Raw genomic sequence first — 16,062 nt, forward strand, 5'->3', positions numbered from 1 at the left:
CGCTTGGCGCTGCTCGCGCTGCTCGACGTGAGGCGACGCACGAATGGCAGGGATCCGTTGCGTTGGTCGTGGCGTATCACGAGGCGGCAACGAATTTCCACGAAATTACCGAACCGAAAATCTCGATCTCTCGTCTCGCTAAATTTCAGCGTTAAATTCGACGGTCGGCCTCGCCCTTGCGTCAAATACGACAGATTATCGCGTCGAGTAAATAAGATCCATTATCGATCGTTATCTAGCGTCTAAATCTAAAGCGCTAAGTACAGGTGTAAATAATCGGTTAATTCTGTTTAACGATTTTTTTTTCACCTACGTTTTAAATGTCAGACGAAGAGTGATGACTCATCGTATATCGTATGTCACGAGAGAGCGTAATGTATGCCTCCGAGATTACAGTGCCCATCAGTGTTCACGCCGATGAACCGACCGATATATAGGGTAAGGTACTTGGAATTACAGCACCTTGATTTGCATCAATATTATCGTAGAGGAAAATGGGTCGAGCAACAAATTTGTATGGTGTTGACGCGTTATAAGTCGGCATTGTTCCAAATGGGATCGCTCTTTTTATTAGAGCACGTAAATTTTCATCTTTACGAATGGCTTCTTATCGTTTTGGGCGGAATCGTATATGATTTTCTCTTATGTGATTTTTCTAGTCTTCCTCGTTATATGCGTAAAAATGTCGAGGTCATCAAAGATTAGACACTACGAGATATTTCCTGTCATCGTAAAGTGATACATTTTTCGAGAACTATCGAAGCTCGACCAAGAGGTATCTTTTCCTCGATGCAACTTTTACTCGACCCACATTCTTCTTTTCCTACGGATAACGTTGACGCAAATCGAGGCATATCACCCTATACGTATATCGGAAGTTCCCTCTTTCCTGCCTCGCAACTCTTATCTATTACGATCAGACTACCGGTCATACATAGGCGTAGAAGTAAGATGTCCGACATATGTCAGGAAATCGATTGCGTGTCATGGCAACCCGACGAAAGAATTACAAAAATTACAGTAATTCAGCAAAGTATTCGGCAGGAATATTTGCGAGTTAGTGTGTGATCGACAATCTCGTGAAGAAAATTATCCGTTTTTATCGTTACGTAGCATTTTGCATTCTTTTTTATCTTCGGTCATAATGCACGAATATCTAGATGCGAGATGTCCTATTGCGGAAGTGTCCCAGAGTGAAATGTATCAGCGCGCATGTGTAGTGTTTCTAGATATAATGACAATTTAGGGAATTTTTGGTTTGATTATCTAGGGTGACATCACTGGATGCGATAGGGAGAAATATATTACTAGCTAAAAGTCCCTGGAACACGTCCAGAACCATCGGGATATTTTTCATATTTCGATTTTGACGCAGTTCCAAAATTCTAAAAAAAGATGTTTCAATCTTTTCTCGAATGTATATACACCGTGGATAAAAGCGCGGAATGTTACCTGAAATTTGAGATGCAATATATACCTATCTTATCTATAACTGATGTATGGAATGACCTGTGATAATTGCAATGTGAAATTAATAGGTGATATTACATTGGCCCATTCAACAGACTCAACCGCGAAGTAAGTAATCGAATATGATTGGTTTCTACTTTTAAGTCCGACCAATCAGCGTCGAACTGTATCGGAAAATTTAATAATGTTGCCCAACTGTTTAGTCTGCTGACGCAGCCATTAAAATCAACATAAGATGAACTTTGAACACAAGTGATGTCAATTCTGCTTTCTCATTACGAATATCATTTTTTTTAGAAGGGAGCAGTCATTTAAAAGCCTCAAACTTGAGCTGAAGTCTCTTATCAGTTGCCAAATTTTACAGTGAATATCACTTCATTTAAACGTCAAAAATGCCGGAACAGCTGCGCTACGATGGTCGAGTGGTTGTAGTAACTGGAGCAGGCGCAGGTAAATTTTTTTTATTTTTTAAATATCTATTCTCCAAAAATTTCCCTCCATTTGACACTATATGTAAAATTAAGTTTTATTTATCTTTGATTATATTTTACTAATTTATTTTACTATTTTTATACTCTATAAATCTATCTAGGATAAGAAAAAAATTCTTAATAAAAAGAAAAAATTCTTATAAAGAAACAAATAGAAATATAAATGCTTTCTAATTATTTATATAATTTTCAAGAAAAATAATTCTGAATATGAAAGTGTGAATTGTTTGATATGCATTGACATTTGTATGTGCTATGTTGCATTGCATATTCATATATTGAAATTAATTTAATTAATATTTTAGGATTGGGACGAGCTTATGCATTATTGTTTGCATCCAGAGGAGCCAGTGTAGTTGTGAACGATTTAGGAAGCAACAGACATGGAGATGGAAGTAGCACTGCAAGCGCGGATGCTGTAGTTCAAGAGATTCGGCAAAGTGGTTAGTGTGAATTGAATTAATTATATGAATTACATCTTATTTAAATCAAATTAATAATATATATTAAATTATAATATCAAATTAATAATATATGAACTTATAGTCTAATTTTCTCATGGTTCTCTGTACAAAATTTTTATAAAAATATTAAAATTTTTAACTCTCTTTGTTGGATTTATATCATAGACTTTAATGGAATTCTTAAATACTGGATACGTGAATAAATCCTAATTTCATTAAGATAACACCTTATGTCTTTAATATTTATTTATTTTGTTAACAAAATAAACCTAAATAAGTATTTGCAATGCATAAAAGAAGCTCATAGATTTTTTAAAATTTCATTAATTTACTGAATATTACAAGTATTCAATAAAAAATCTGCAAATATTTATTTTATTAATAAAATAAAGAAATATTAAAGACATAAGGTGTAATAAAATTAAGATTTATTTGTGTGTCCAGTATTTAAAAATTTCATGTATATTTACTATTTATAAAAATAAGGTCAGTTCTAATAGTCATTTATCCATAAATTATCTTGTACATAAATTTTATGCTAAATATTGAAATAATTATAATGAAATAATTATATCTATGAATTAACAAAAAATTTGCACATGTATCCGCTATTTGCACATGTATCCGCTTTGTAATTGAGCTATTTTAGTAGAACAGATACAAAGTTTGTTGATTTACTTGAAAGAATTTAAAAAATTTAATATTCTAAAAAATTACCTAAATAAATGTACAAATTTTAAATTTTTATAAAATTGTGATTCTCTTTGTTTAAAAAATAATCTTCCTCAGATAATATTTGATATTTTTTTATAACATTTTACATATAATTAACCTTTACTTAATTTTCTACTATTAAAAATAACAACAGGATAAGTAAAAACAATAATTCTTTAGGAGGGAAAGCTATCGCAAATTACGATTCCGTGCTGGATGGTGCAAAAATTATTAAGACGGCAATCGAAACATTCGGTCGCATCGATGTCGTTGTTAATAACGCCGGTATTCTGAGGGATGTATCATTCATGAAGATGACGGAAGCACAATGGGGTATATATGCAAGAAAAAATACAATATACATCTTTTATACATTATGTAATTGTGTAAATTTATGTATATTTATTTATTTTCAGATACGATACACAATGTCCATCTTAAAGGTTCTATGAAAACAACGCAAGCAGCGTGGCCGTATTTTATTAAACAGAAGTATGGCCGTATAATTTTAACTTCGAGCAACAGCGGTCTGTACGGGAACTTTGGACAAACTAATTACAGCTCGGCGAAATTGGGTCTTGTAGGATTAGCCAATACATTGGCCATTGAAGGTGCAAAAAAGAATATTTACACTAATGTAATAGTGCCTACGGCTGGCTCACGTTTAACGGAAGATTTGCTTCCACCAGGTGAATTATTGGCTTTTTTTATATATTCTTGTGCCACTTTATTTGAATATTCTCTATGTCTTTTTTATCAATTTCAATACATTGATGAGTGAAATAAATAATATTATTTGATTAAGAAAAAACTTACGATTTTTCAATAACACTGAATACTTTGCTAAACATCAAAGTAAAATAGAAAAACTATTTAACATTTCGCAGATTTTCATGATCAATTGAAGCCTGAATTGATAGCACCGGTTGTTTTTTGGTTGTGCCACGAGAATTGTATAGAAAACGGTTCTATAATCGAAACAGCATTAGGTTGGGCTGGCAAATGTGAGTTGTTTAATTGTTAAATTTTATATCTCTAACTAATTTATTTTAACAGAGATTATTGTATTTAAAGAAACTTATTTATTAATTTAAAAGAGCAATAATTAGTTAAATCATAAGTTTTTTAAAATATTAAAAAATAATTGATAATAAGCATCATATTTTTTGTAGTTTCTTAGATATTAACTTTTGCAGTAAAGACAAATAAAATTTTTTTCATGAATAATTGATTTTCAAATCTTTTATGGTTAAGTATTTGAAATAAGTTTTTATTTCAAATACATTTATTTCAGTTTCTTTCTAAGTTTCAAAATATTACATTTTTATATTAAATTGGAAGAAATATTGTAGAATTAGTTATAAAAAATTATCGAATTTATAGGTCACTTAGTTCGTTCTTCAGGATGTGTCTTGCGGCAAAATTTATCAGCTAGTGTTACACCAGAAAATGTACAAGAAAATTGGTCCAAAGTAATCGATATGACATCGGCAAAGCGATTCGATTCGATTCAGGTAAAAAAGTTTTTTTTTATATCAGAGTGTACCAGAATACACGTAAAAGTAATATTTAGATCCAATTTTGCCAAAGGGAAAAGTTGTTTCTTTTGCTTTGTTTCACGAACTATCACGCTGTTCATTCCGCATTCGCGAATTTTGATACATCCTGTATATATACTTGATTTGATATTTTCTTACAATCTTGGCAATCTTTTTAGGATGTAACAGGAGAATTTTTTGGTCTTATCGAAAACTTGAAAAATGAAACTTCTTCAAATAAAGTAAGCTATGCTCTATAAATATTTTTTTTCTTTGGTTAATTATACATGTTTTTTTAATTTATATTATTCCTGTTGCCTGCAGACAGATCATGTCCTGAGGAGTAATTACAACTACCGTGATGTTATATTATACGCTCTCGGAGGTACATTAAGCAGACCAAATGTACAATAAATCCATTTCACTTATATAAACTTATCAGATTTTATATTTCAGTCGGAGCTACAGTTCAGGAACCAAGCAATATCCGTTATTTGTATGAGAATGCTGACGGATTCGCCGTTTTGCCTACTTTTTACATCTCCTACGCACCCATGGGATGCATGTCCTCTTCTATACTACAGGACGCTCTGCCAAATACACAAATTGATCCAACACGAGTATGATTAGATTGATATTTGTTACTTATTTTTAGTTTTTTAATGTTTATATTTAGTATATTAATTTATTTATAGTTTTATTTGGTTTTAGTTTCTAAATTTGTATGTTTATTTAAGATATTGCTACTTTATGCTATATTTGCAGATACTTCATGGCGAGCAATATCTAGAAGTTTGTAAACAGTTGCCTACAGAAGCTACAGTAGAGACGCGCTTCAAGATTCAGGATATCTTGGATAAAGGAAAAGGTGCTGTTGTCATAATTCAACGTAAGTAAAATTTTGTTATCAGTGTGAACCTTTCCTATGATATTAACAGATCTAATAGACTAACAGATCATTTATAATACAATTGTAATAATATCATTAATATAAAAATATTTAAATATATATGTATGTATATTGTGCGAAATATTTGTAATAATGTATGTTTTTAATCAACATTAAATATATATTTTGTATTCTTTTAGATGACACTTACAATGTAGCAAATGAGGAGAAGCTATCAACTGGACAGATATCGATATACATCATCGGAGCAGGTGGTTTTCAAGGAAAACGGACATCGACTCATGCCACTTCGACTGTTGATCCTCCTGGTCGAAAACCGGATGTAACAGTTATACAGCAGACTAACGTTGACCAGGTATAAAAAAGAGATATGTTATATAAATATATTTTTGCATACAAATTAGAATTTTTTTAAACAATATTTTAGAAAATACATTTTAAAAAAACATGATCTTGAAAATTAAATTTTAGACTTATCATTATTACATATATAACATATATAACTTTATATTACATATATTACATATATAACTTTATATTACATATATATGTCTCGTTAAGATCGAATAATATTCCGAATTTTTTTGCATGTTAAAACATCACTGAAATATTTAAATGTCTATGTATATTAAATTGAGGTACACAATAATAATATAAATATATAATAATATTTATTTATTTAGAGAAATTAAATCGAAATTGCCAAATGAGAGTTATAGCGGGATAGTTGGTGTGCAAAGAAGCAATTTCTTTCTTTCTGATTATTCGTTTATTTAAAAATAAAAATAATTACATTAATAAAAAGCGAACGTTTCGGATCATTCTTCAAGAACTATTGAAAACAATGCCCTTACCAGATCTTCGCGGGACAACTTAATGTCATTTACGCATCGAAAGTGGAACAATTTTTACAATTTAATATATCATAATAATTTGTAATATATATATTGTTAACATCACGCTGAAAAAGGATCAAAGATAATCCGAAACGTTTGCTTTATATGTGACTCTTATTTGCTAATTTCGATTTGATTTCTAACTATTTGAATCAAATTTCAAATTATTTAATTAATTAATTTATTTTTTTATGATAAAAGATATTTTATTTTTCTTTTTCTCTTTCTTTCACTTAATTTTCTACAATTGATACTGCACATAAATGTATGATGATATTTATTGCTTTTTCAGGCTGCTTTGTACAGATTGAACGGAGATTATAATCCTCTACATATGGACGCTAATGTGGCGGCGATGGCAGGTTTCAAAAGACCAATATTACACGGATTGTGTTCATTGGGATTCTCTACCCGTCATGTTCTTCAAACTTATGCTGCCGGAGATCCATATTTATTCAAAGCCATTAAGGTATGCGTTTATCATTAAAGAGAAAATATTTATAAAATAATATTTATAAAAAATATTTATCAAGTATTTCATAAATTATATAATAAATTTTATAGTTTGAGATACAATAAAACGAACCAGATATTTTGATAATGCAAATGGAGAAGAGACTATTTTTTGTTTGATTTAAATAACAACACACATGCAACATGTGTTGCAAACTTAAAATTTAAAAAAATAAAATTATTCCAGCTACCTATATAGAAATATCCTGTACTTTTGTTTTAAGATTATTTTATGAAGAAAATTTAAAATTCAAACTTAAATAATTTAGAAGAAAATATTTATGTTAAGACAAATTTTTAGAATAGAAACAAACTTAACAACAATTAATTACTTTATGAAAATTAAAAAACAAGATTATATATATATATATATATATATTTATATTTATAAATTTATATTTATATTTATATTTATATATTTGATTATATATATATATATATATATATATATATATATATATATAAATCTTGTATTATTATGAGATAATTAAGATGTAAATTAATACAATATAATAAGCTCTTATAAATAAAATTTATTTTAATGCCAAACTTTTATGTGCAGGAAAATAAATTTTATTTATAAGAGCTTATTATATTGTATTAATTTACATCTTAATTATCTCATAATAATATACATAAAATGCGACCCCGATATTTACGCAAGAGATAACAGTATTGCGATAACGAGCGTTATAGATAAGTGAAGTGTGATGTGGCACTCAGTATTAAGCACATATATGATGAAGGAGTTGTTTAATTAATACTTGTATTTATTAATGTAAAGTCAGTATCAATTATAGATAATTAAAGAAAAGAAGAAAAAAGTAAAGCACAAAATATTTTAATTAAAGTATGTAAAAAATTATATGGAGGAGACTTAGAAAAATTATTCTAACTTTTGCAAAAGTAAAATACTATTTCTTTGTTCTAATAATTATATGTATGATATTGAGCTTTATTGATTTTGAATAATTAAGTATGTTTGTTTAATATATAACAGATATAATTACAATATATGTATTTATTTATTTCGCTTACATGGAATTTGTGCAATTGTGTATATTATTTGTTATAACAGTATTCTTAAATGCGATAATTATCAATCTTAATTATTATAGTTATATCATTTTATGTTTTTTAATTTATATATATGGGATTTTAACATATCTTGTGAATAGAATCTTGAATTTTGAATAAATATCTCTAGAATATTTCCATTTACATAATATATTATAATTCTAGGTGAGATTTGCAAAGCCAGTTTTGCCAGGCCAGACTTTACGCACTGATATGTGGCGTAACGGTAACAGAATACACTTCCAAACATCTCTCGTCGAGACCAATATACCGGTTATAACAGGTTAGTCATTTTCCATAAAATTTATAAAATTATATATTTTTTTTATGTTATAAATATACACATCTCTTCACATACGTATACATTATAAATTGTGTAATTGTTTTTCTGTCTGTAAAAAAATATAGCATTTCTATATTTAAAATACTATATTATACAATAAAAATTATAAAATTGAAAATATTATATTATAAAATGATAGGAAATGATATACTTATTTGAAATACATCATTTTAAATGTTTTGAAAGATTTTAAAGTTTAATAGAAAATTGTAATACTATCTTCAAATTCATTTATATATAATCAGACATATCAGAATTAAAATTATAATATATGTAAAATATTCTTTTTCTATTATTTGAATAATCTTTATTATTTTTGGGAAAGTAGAGTAGATAATAAAAACATAATATTTTATTTTTCAGGCGCTTACATTGATCTGTTAGATGTTAAAACGGAAATACCTCGAGCAAATCCATGTTCTGGAAAAGAAAATGTGCAGAGTGATGCCATATTTACAACTATCGGTGAACAAGTAAAATTAAATCCGGATCAAGCTAAAAAGGTGAACGCAGTCTTTTTATATAATATTACTGTCGGCGGGAAACCAGTATCCGAATGGAGTAAGTAATTTCAAAAGTTTTTAATCAATCAGATTTAGACAAAGGCGTCATATTTACGTTCCATATCTTTTTAATTATGGTATTAGTAATAATAGAGATAATTAATATTAATTATCTATTCTATATAAATAATTCTTGTCATAGCTCTTGATTTAAAAAATGCAGAAGTGCATAAAGGAAAACCTAAATCTGGAAAAGCAGATGCAACACTTACTGTAGAAGATACAGATATGATTGAAATTGTAAGTTAGTTGTATGATAACAGAAATATAATGTAATTCTTTTTTTTTTTCTTTTCTTTTCTTTTTACTAACAGTAATGATTGTATGTTATAGGCATTAGGTAAATTAAATCCACAATTAGCATTTATGCGTGGAAAATTAAAAATAACTGGAAACATTATGCTTACACAAAAATTGAAGACTCTTATGGAAACTAACAAAGCAAAGCTGTGACTTTTCATACTATTACTATAGTTTTAAACAAAAACATGTAAAATGTGGCTGGAGGTATTCTGTATGGGGTAGGGATATATAATTCTTGTATATTGTTATTGTTTGTTATAATATAAAAAACTTTTATAAAGAATTTGTTATATTTTGGAGAAATCTCTATCTATTCACTTTTCGATTTTTTACATCTGTTATATATTGTAATACATTTATAATAAATTTATTCAATTGAAAGATATGCTGATAAATATTTGTAACAGTTTATATGAAGTTTATAAAATATTTTCCATTTGCTAAGTAAAAAGAATTAAATTTATATATATATACATACATGTATATGTATATATATATATATATATATATATATATATATATATATACATGTATATATTTTACACAATATAAGAGAATCCTTGTCTATACACAAAAAGAAAATAATCTGTTTTAAGAAAGATTAGGAATATATGAAATGTACAGGAAAGACATGAAGGGAAGAGGTGGAGAAAATCTTTGGTTTAATATCTTAATAACTATACCTCTAAAATTCGAAACTAATTACATTAATTTCAGTGCTTGACATTTCAAAGGATGCAGCAGAGTTTTCTCGATCGAGGTTTTTTCAGTACAGCTTTAATAGCTTCCACAAAAACTTCCTCGAGACCTTCCTGCCTTATGGCGGAACATTCGACATATTTAATTGCCCTGATCTTTTTTCTCATTTTGTTACAGTCTCGCGAACTGACAATATCCATAGTTTCTTGATTCCTGAGATCTGATTTGGTACCTAATAAGAAAATAATATTAAAAATAATGTTGAAAATGATGTTGTGGCTGTTAGTGAACTTTTAATATAGATAAATTTGTTTAGTATATGAAATGATATGCACGAAGGATATATAAGAACATAAGTATAAATACTTATGTTCTTATATATCCTTCGTGCATATCACATATATAAAAACATAAGTATTTATACTTATGTTCTTATATATCCTTTGTGCATATTACCTCAAGTATAAATACTTATGTTCTTATGTATCCTTCGTGCATATCACCTCATAGTATAAATATTTATGTTCTTATATATCTTGTAATAATAATAAAAATTAAAAAATTTAATATTACGATTTAATATTAAAGATTTAAACATATATATTTAAATCTTTAATATTAAATCGTAATATTAAATCTCTCTCTCTCTCTCTATTAAAGATTTAAACATATATGTTTAAATCTTTAATAGAGGAAGAGAGAGAGAGAGAGAGAGAGAGAGAGAGAGAGAGAGAGAGAGAGAGAGAGAACATTTGAAAGACTATAGTGAAAGATTTATAATATCATGCAGAATCTTTTATTTTATGTGTATGTACTTACCCACGAGTATAATCGGCACATTGGGACAGTGCGCTTTGAGTTCTGGATGCCATTTACTCGCTACATTTTCGAAAGAACTACGAGCGCTTATGGAAAAACAGATCAAGAAACAGTCAGTCTGCAATAGAGAAGAATTACACGAATGTATGTGCATCAGTACATTCGAAGAAAGAATTTTTTGAGAAGATCAAATTTATCAAAAGATTAATCTTCTTGAATTGAAAACATTAAAAACATTGAAAATTATACTTGATTTATCACGTACATTTGGATACGATAATGGCCTAAGTCGCTCGTAATCTTCTTGGCCAGCTGTATCCCATAATGTCATTTCAAATTGTTGTCCACCCACACATATGTTATCGACGTAGTTATCGAAACTGCAAAAAAATACAGGTATATTAAATTACTTAAATTTTAAGATATAAATCGATTGATGTTTAGAGAAAGAGAAATTACGAAATTAACCGAATATGTTAAAGAATCTATTACATTTTCAATACACAACGTGAAGAAAGAAAGCGTGTATAAAAATAAATATAGATCTATAGGATATTCTGTTAGGGAGCACAAAAACTGTCGCTATAAACTATGACGTTATATATTATGGTACAATACTTACACGGTAGGTACATATTCCGTTGGGAATTCCTTCATCGTATACGTGATAAGCATGCATGTTTTTCCGACCATGCCATCACCGACGGTCGTAATTTTAATCGGCCTATTTCGAGACACCATCTTCGTTTTCTCTATAAAGTAAAAACATGATTTGTTTCAAAAATTTATCATTTATAAATTACTAATTTATATGTTTTACTCTTGACGTAGCAACTTGATATGCATTTCTCTTTCTCACATCTCTTAAAAAAACGTATGTAAAGTAAAAACTTCATTTCTTTTTTTTTTGTTAAAGCTCCATTTCAACTTTCTGTTCTCCGGAAGTTCGAAGGTGTAATTCATATTTTTTAAACTGTGAAAAGAAGATAACGCAGGTGCATTCATCAGTCATTGTATGGCACCACGACTATCGTTACACACGCCGTATCGCATATCAATGAAATGAGACGACCGTTTCATTCCTGTTTTAATATCAACGATTTTACTACGCAAAGATTGTCCATGTATGAGTAAATCTATTTTTATCGTTTATTTGTATAAATAATTTAGTAATGTGTGCGATATAAAAAAAAATTTAGAGTTAAAAATATAACATTCCATGTATGGTTTTAATTTAGAAACGTGATTCTTGGAGGAAAGCATTGCGCGTTTCAATTTCTACAATGGGTACACAGATGTTCTATCTGTATCACGATCAATTCATTTGCCTGAAGGAAGATACATTTATTCGCAAGGGTTCTTCATACACCGGGGTTAACGGAACTTGCTGCTAGCATTTCTTATCGAGTGCATTATCATCACGTTGTCCGGTCGAGTTCTTCAGTTGCAATGATCTGCCTGAATAGAAACGGTGATAAATTGATAATATGTCGCGATAATCATTATCGCGGTCCATATACGAATACATTCGCCTAAATTATGACTTTGCAATAAAACCAACACATTAAGTCTATTCATATGAATATATTTACCTGTGTTCTAGTTGAGCAAATATATTTTGTGCTAGCTGAGGAATTTTTAATCTCATTTTATATTAATGTCGAATGTGAGAGCTTTTTATTATATTTGCAAAAATAATTCCCTGATATTTTATTCGATTATCATTATTATATATGAATATTTTATTTATTAATTGCTATTCTAACAATAGCAATTACTGAATTGAAACAGATTTTAAATATTTTTTTAATTCTATGTATATCCTATTATATCACTTTAAAATTATCAATATTCTGTAAATTAGATCTATTTCAATAAATTATAACATAATGAAACGATAGCTTTTATAATGTATAATAAATCAGAGTAATTTTTTAGATTATGATCGTCGAAATATCAGCGAAAACGAAGGTAACTGCCCCGACTGACTCATCACACTATGGGATGTAGCAATTGCTTAATTAAAACACGCGTGCAAACTGGAGTCATGTTTCCTAATTTGTGTTACGACCCGCCCCGATGACACCGAGGTCAATATACTCTTGTGACAATTTCAATTCGCATGTCGAGACTAAAGAACGAGAAAACTCAGTTTTCTCTTTCTCATTTTTTCTACAGATACGCTCCTTTCTCTTTGCGTAAGTAATAATTTGAAATTTTTATTTACTAAAGGAAGAAAGTAGAATATTGCAAATATTAATGTATAACATATATAATCATCTTTATTAATTCGATAATTTGATTAAGTAAATTGTTCATGCTCTTGTCATTAATATATTATCCTGTGAAACTATAAGAATGAAAATCAGTACATGTGAAGAAAATCATGATGTTAATATTCCCTGATCTTATCTATCTTTCGTTACACACATGTGTTGAACTTAAATAACACGCACGATCGATCGACTGCGTAATGAACCTAACGAAGCGGTTCACATGTAAACATCGATGCGTGTGCGCAAATTACATGGCCTTAAACTAGCAACAAATTTACGTGAAGGGGAAAATATTGATACAGAGATAAAACTCGATAAAAGAATGCGCATAAAATCATTCACGCATTCTTTTCAGCAATGTGAAGGCTAATTAACGAACCCGAACAATTGCAAATTATGAAAACAAAATCAATAATTGAAAGCAGATCATCCATAAAAATATATAAATAATTTAATAATAAATCTCTTAAATATTAACGATCGATTTTAATGACAAGAAATAGAAATATAGAGAAAAATAGGAAAATTTATTATAAAATCAGTATAGTCCTTTTTCTTAAGATGAAAAACTCAAGATAAAAATCTTTTAAAAAAATGCTTTGAACAAAAGCGGGTGTAAAAAGCGTGTAATCAATGTGATTGCTACATCCTTTATGTGACAGGATATAGAGTAGTCAGTACGCGGTTATTTATCAGTTGGTGGTCCTGTTTCACACAAGATTCTGAGAATTCTTTTTCTATTAAGGTTTACAGAAAAAAATCCTGTATAAGATGTATTTATGTAATATTCTGTAAAATTACACAACACCGCAAATTAAAAATTATATATTAGATGTTTTTGTATTAAAAGAAAGATTTTTGGAAAAATTATCCGACCTTGACATATATTAATGATAGAATGCCAGATAAATAAATGCAAGATAATAGAAAAAAGCAAATATAAAAATTATAATTTAATAAAATTATAATATAATAAAATTAATTTGGTATCTTACAGATCTGCTCTACATATGATTTAATTTATTATTTATTTAATTCTGGATATTTTAACTACATTATATGTCAAAGATAAAATATGAAACGAAAACTTAATCTAATATAAAAAATATTCTTTAATACAGTCATATCTGTATTTTTTTAATTAGAATGTGTGTAAATTAACTCACAACGAGAGAGAGAGATTATCTTAGAATTGTCTAAATTCTAATGTCACGCAAGCTATGCGAGTGAACGATTTCAAATATACAAAGGAAATGATTAATAAAAAAAAAAAGAATATTATAGCGTTAGGTTTTTGCTCAATGACAATGAAATAGCAAATTAAATATATTTGACACATTTATTTTTCTCGATTCTTCCGTTACTTATATTTATGTGATATCATCGCAGTATGTGTAATTCGCACGCGTAAGATTGTACATCGAATCGATGATAAAATTCTGAGACTCGTCAAAGACTGATAAAGAGATAAGATAATTACAGATTATATATATATAAAAGAAAAAAACGACCTAATCATATCTTCACGCTAAACTTGTAAGATATTTTTAAAGCTTTATTACATTATTTAGTTACAATTAATTAGTATTGAAATTTTAAGATAATCTGCTCCTTTTCTTTATTATCATTAGTAATACCGTAATCAATTTCCTTTATCTACATTTGTCATTAAGTCAATATGCAAAGGAAATAATTGCCTAGGGTATAATTTATCAAGAAATTAGAAGTGATAAGAAGTGATAAATATCACAAGTATAAATAGAATTCCGAACACATTACTATATATAATAAAAATTATATATATATATATGTATATAATAAAAATAGATATAATTAATAAATAAGAAATGAGATATAATATAATTCATAATGAATTAAAGTAAAATTTATAAAACATACATATAATTGTATAATTTTTATTATATTATTTTAATTGTAACTTCCCAATTTCATAGATTTCATAGATTTCATAGATTTCTATGAGAGAATTTAATAAACGCGTTTGAAGAGAAAAAAAGAATTTTTAAAGAATGTATGAAACGTATTTGGATACTCTTAAGAATGCTCATAATTTTTGTGTCGCGACTTAATATATAATTATAGTTTGTTAAAATTTAATTTATTAACTGTCAATTTTTTTCAGTAATTCTTACTGATAATTCATTTCTACATTAATCATATTTGTTTTAGATAATTAAACGATATTCTTGCGAAATAAATTCCATCGCTTTTTCGTCACGAAATATGAACGAATTACTCACCGTAAGGTACGTCATACGTGAAGAAAATATGCGTTAATCAGCGACACTGAAAACATTTCGCACTACTTCGGAGATACAGTACGTACCTCGCGCACACACATCCACAATACTTGAACAATACCGAGGACTAAAGGGAAAGAATGGATGACGCGTGCCGCGCATACGCACGTCGCAACGGCCGTTCGAGGACTGCCAAAGACTGCAGAAACGCGCACGATTAACGCCTGTGACAGTCGCCGTCAGAGGAAAAATCAGCTGACGTGGAAGGAAACGCAGATTGAAACATTGATACGCGTATCAAAATCAGATATTGAATTTTCTTTTTTAATTTAAAGATTTAATATCGAAATTAATATCGAAAAGGAACGATAAAAATTTCTCGTTTCAACTATATTATATTTGCAAAGATGTGTATAATTAAAAGTTAAGTCCGATCTGTAATTTGCAGCAAAATTCAAAACAATTTTATTTATAATTTTATGCATCCTAATATACATATATCTTTGCAAACATAATCATCAATTGATCGCAAATATGCTTATTTTTTTGTATCTACTCTTAAAAAAAAAAGTACATTAATACTCACTCTTAAAAAAGGTACATTAATATTGAATAAAAAGAGCAGATATCCATATTGAATACAACATGTAATCTTGCATATAATACTTTAGAATGACGCAAATAGCAGTTGAAGTACTTGATTGTGTTCTGATTTAATGCTGCCG

The 16,062-nt window shown here is 28.3% G+C and overlaps 2 protein-coding genes and 1 long non-coding RNA gene across 4 annotated transcripts; 2 read left to right on the top strand and 1 right to left on the bottom strand.

The window, feature by feature from the left end:
* Positions 1 to 167: 167 nt before the first annotated feature.
* Positions 168 to 9,565, top strand: LOC105248091 (peroxisomal multifunctional enzyme type 2). Of its 2 annotated transcripts, none has more exons than XM_011252683.3 (17): positions 168 to 438; positions 1,768 to 1,920; positions 2,267 to 2,404; positions 3,320 to 3,472; positions 3,556 to 3,828; positions 4,027 to 4,143; positions 4,523 to 4,653; positions 4,857 to 4,919; positions 5,002 to 5,062; positions 5,134 to 5,297; positions 5,443 to 5,566; positions 5,767 to 5,942; positions 6,776 to 6,952; positions 8,239 to 8,356; positions 8,780 to 8,977; positions 9,122 to 9,219; positions 9,313 to 9,432. In XM_011252683.3, exons 2-17 carry the CDS (start codon positions 1,863 to 1,865, stop codon positions 9,430 to 9,432), a joined length of 2,169 nt encoding a protein of 722 aa, XP_011250985.1. In that variant the 5' UTR covers positions 168 to 438; positions 1,768 to 1,862. The 2 variants fall into 2 exon arrangements, with proteins under 2 accessions (XP_011250985.1, XP_011250984.1); XM_011252682.3 differs by lacking the exon at positions 168 to 438 and adding an exon at positions 1,295 to 1,578 and having other exon boundaries at positions 9,313 to 9,565.
* Positions 9,566 to 9,815: 250 nt separating this feature from the next.
* On the bottom strand, positions 9,816 to 15,515 carry LOC105248093 (ras-like GTP-binding protein RhoL). The gene is made up of 5 exons (XM_011252684.3): positions 15,338 to 15,515; positions 11,423 to 11,552; positions 11,066 to 11,180; positions 10,801 to 10,918; positions 9,816 to 10,213 (listed from the first exon to the last, which is right to left on the bottom strand). The coding sequence occupies exons 2-5, from the start codon at positions 11,539 to 11,541 to the stop codon at positions 10,011 to 10,013; spliced, it is 555 nt and encodes a 184-aa protein (XP_011250986.1). The 5' UTR covers positions 11,542 to 11,552; positions 15,338 to 15,515; the 3' UTR covers positions 9,816 to 10,010.
* LOC105248092 lies at positions 10,777 to 15,455 on the top strand. The gene is made up of 5 exons (XR_888947.2): positions 10,777 to 11,196; positions 11,717 to 11,924; positions 12,039 to 12,271; positions 12,739 to 12,998; positions 15,267 to 15,455. It is a non-coding gene; the product is annotated as an uncharacterized LOC105248092 (long non-coding RNA).
* Positions 15,516 to 16,062: the final 547 nt, after the last annotated feature.

This window comes from Camponotus floridanus, unplaced genomic scaffold, assembly GCF_003227725.1.
Source record: "Camponotus floridanus strain SB8 unplaced genomic scaffold, Cflo_v7.5 scaffold138, whole genome shotgun sequence".
NCBI lineage: Eukaryota > Metazoa > Arthropoda > Insecta > Hymenoptera > Formicidae > Camponotus > Camponotus floridanus.

Excerpts from the sequence above, each read along its gene's own strand:
- LOC105248091 (XM_011252683.3), top strand. The coding sequence starts at position 1,863 with ATGCCGGAACAGCTGCGCTACGATGGTCGAGTGGTTGTAGTAACTGGA. Across the intron at positions 1,921-2,266 it reads AGTAACTGGAGCAGGCGCAG|GATTGGGACGAGCTTATGCA; the intron begins GTAAATTTTTTT and ends TTAATATTTTAG. Across the intron at positions 8,978-9,121 it reads GAAACCAGTATCCGAATGGA|CTCTTGATTTAAAAAATGCA; the intron begins GTAAGTAATTTC and ends TTCTTGTCATAG.
- LOC105248093 (XM_011252684.3), bottom strand. The coding sequence starts at position 11,541 with ATGGTGTCTCGAAATAGGCCGATTAAAATTACGACCGTCGGTGATGGC. Across the intron at positions 11,181-11,422 it reads ACGGAATATGTACCTACCGT|TTTCGATAACTACGTCGATA; the intron begins GTAAGTATTGTA and ends ATTTTTTTGCAG. Across the intron at positions 10,214-10,800 it reads TGTGCCGATTATACTCGTGG|GTACCAAATCAGATCTCAGG; the intron begins GTAAGTACATAC and ends TTTTCTTATTAG.